Source organism: Octopus bimaculoides, chromosome 29 (genome assembly GCF_001194135.2).
Source record: "Octopus bimaculoides isolate UCB-OBI-ISO-001 chromosome 29, ASM119413v2, whole genome shotgun sequence".
Classification (NCBI taxonomy): Eukaryota; Metazoa; Mollusca; class Cephalopoda; order Octopoda; family Octopodidae; genus Octopus; species Octopus bimaculoides.
Window position 1 is genome coordinate 1,838,857 of NC_069009.1, and position 2,428 is coordinate 1,841,284.

A 2,428-nucleotide genomic window follows, 5' to 3' on the forward strand; every position below is an offset into this window, starting at 1 on the left:
ATTGCATCGACCCCAGTGCGTAACTGGTACTTAATTTATCGACCCCAAAAGGATGAAAGGCAAAGTCGACCTCAGCGGAATTTGAACTCAGAACGTAACGGCAGACGAAATACCACTAAGCATTTCGCCCGGCGTGCTAACGTTTCTGCCAGCTCGCCGCCTTGTCTATCTTTCTGTCTGTCTATCTATCTTTTTGTCTCTCTATCTTTCTGTCTGCTGGTGCCCATTATACTCTCGGAGTGGTTGGTGTTCGGAAGGAGGGCATCCACCTGTAGATACCATACCAAATCAGACTGGAGTTAGGTGCAGCCTGCCAGCTTACAGGCCCTGATCAAACCGTCCAACTCATGCCAGCATGGACAACGGACGTTAAACGAATGTTAAATGATGATATAAAAGTTTGGTTTGGTTTGAGATTATCCTCCATTAAAAAAAAAATGACTAATATTGAAAGATTTATGGAGTTATCTCCCATTAAGTATTTACTTCTTCAGGGAAGAAGTTAGGTATAAATAGATCTTTGATCTTTTACTAGTTTCGGTCAAATTGACTGCGGCCATGCTGGGGCATCACCTTGAAGGGTTTTAGCTGAACAAATCAACCCCAGGACTTATTTTCTATAAGCCTAGTATTCATTCTATCAATCCCTTTTTGCTAAGTTACCTGGACATAAACACACCAACACCGGTTGTCAAGAGTGGACAAACATAAACCCACACTTCTATATGCGAAAAGCTTCTTTCAGTTTCCATCTACCAAAGACACTTGCCTGAGGTGCCACGCAATGGGACAGAAACTAGAACCATTGACTGGGAAGCAAGCTTCTTACCACATAGTTCTGTGCCTTCTTTATCTTTTGTTTTTTTATACTAGCACCATTTAAGCGTGACTGTTACCAACGTCGCCTTCCTCGCACGTGAAAAGACATTCGAGCGAGGTCGTTGCCTAGACTGGCTCCTGTGCAGGTGGCACGTAAAAAATCACCTTTTCGAGCGTGATCGTTGCCAGTACCGCCTAACTGGCCCTCGTACCGGTGGCATGTAAAAGCACCCACTACACTCTCTGAGTGGTTGGCGTTAGGAAGGGCATCCAGCTGTAGAAACTCTGCCAAATCAGATTGGAGCCTGGTGTAGCCATCTGGTTTCACCAGTCCTCAGTCAAATCGTCCAACCCATGCTAGCATGGAAAGCGGACGTTAAACGATGATGATTATCATCGTTTAACGTCCGCTTTCCATTCTAGCATGTGTTGGACGGTTTGACTGAGGACTGGCGAAACCAGGTGGTTACACCAGACTCCAATATATATATACATACACACACACATTACACATGCATGCATATACATAAACACACACACACACACACACACATTAACTATATTTTCAGTGTCTTTCTCTATCCTCCAACTGTTTTACAACCTGTTGTTACATGTCCCCCACTATCTACTCTGATGTGTTTCTTAGTGCCTGTTGTGGTGTCCCCTCCACCTCTCTACTGTGATGTGTCCCCTCTGGTCCTTACTCTGTTATAATGTACCCACTCCCCTTATCCTGACTCTCCATTTGTGATTCCTTTCTAATTAACCCTTTTTTTTTTCTTTCTTTCTGTCTCTCCTTTATCCAGGGCACATATATTTATTTTGATTACGAGAAATGGGGCCAACGGAAGAAGGAAGGGTTCACGTTTGAATACAGGTACCTTGAGGACCGAGATCTGAATTAAAGGGTACAGTGTCATCCTGCGTGTCAGGGTCTGCCATGTCTTTCCTACATGAGGGGGCCGTCGCCCGGCCCCTCTCTACTACTGCCATAGGACAAGATACCAAGCCTGTCAACCATGACCTCCCCCACCTCTACAGTCGGCTTTGACTCCCTGATTGACTCACTGAACACTGCAACACAACCACCACCACCACAACAACACTACTGCATACACTACAACACTGTGCAGTGCCTGTACACTGCAGTACCTACCAGCTACACCACAACATAACCATGCAATACTAGTACCTATACTGCATTACATACACTACAGTACAGACCTCTGCAATGCCAGTACCCATCACTAGACTACCACTACATTGACACCACCACCACCACCACACTAACATCACCCCATCCCCCGTCCCCATTGTACACCATCACAACCACCACTACCACCATCGCCACCTCATGACTCAGTTAACATCATCAAAACTACCACCACCACCACTACCACAACCACACTTTCCCTGCCACTACCACTAACACTACTACTACTGCTACCAACACCACAACCACCGCCACGACCACCACCACCAACAGTGCCAAGTTAGAGAGTCTCTGGTTGAGCCTTCTGCTGCCCTGGGGCAGGTTGAACTTTCTCTCTCTCTCTCTCACATGATGATAAAGTTGATGTAAACTCCATCTCACACTCACTCTCTCTCT

The 2,428-nt window shown here is 45.9% G+C and overlaps 1 protein-coding gene across 1 annotated transcript in view; it reads left to right on the forward strand.

The window, feature by feature from the left end:
• The window catches only part of LOC106880464 (CCR4-NOT transcription complex subunit 3), a 32,003-nt gene extending 29,581 nt beyond the window's left edge, over positions 1 to 2,422 (forward strand). Inside the window, exon 16 of the mRNA XM_052977826.1 lies at positions 1,555 to 2,422. Within this exon, the coding sequence (XP_052833786.1) occupies positions 1,555 to 1,724 (170 nt within the window). The 3' untranslated portion in view covers positions 1,725 to 2,422. The remainder of the gene's footprint in view (positions 1 to 1,554) is intronic.
• Positions 2,423 to 2,428: the final 6 nt, after the last annotated feature.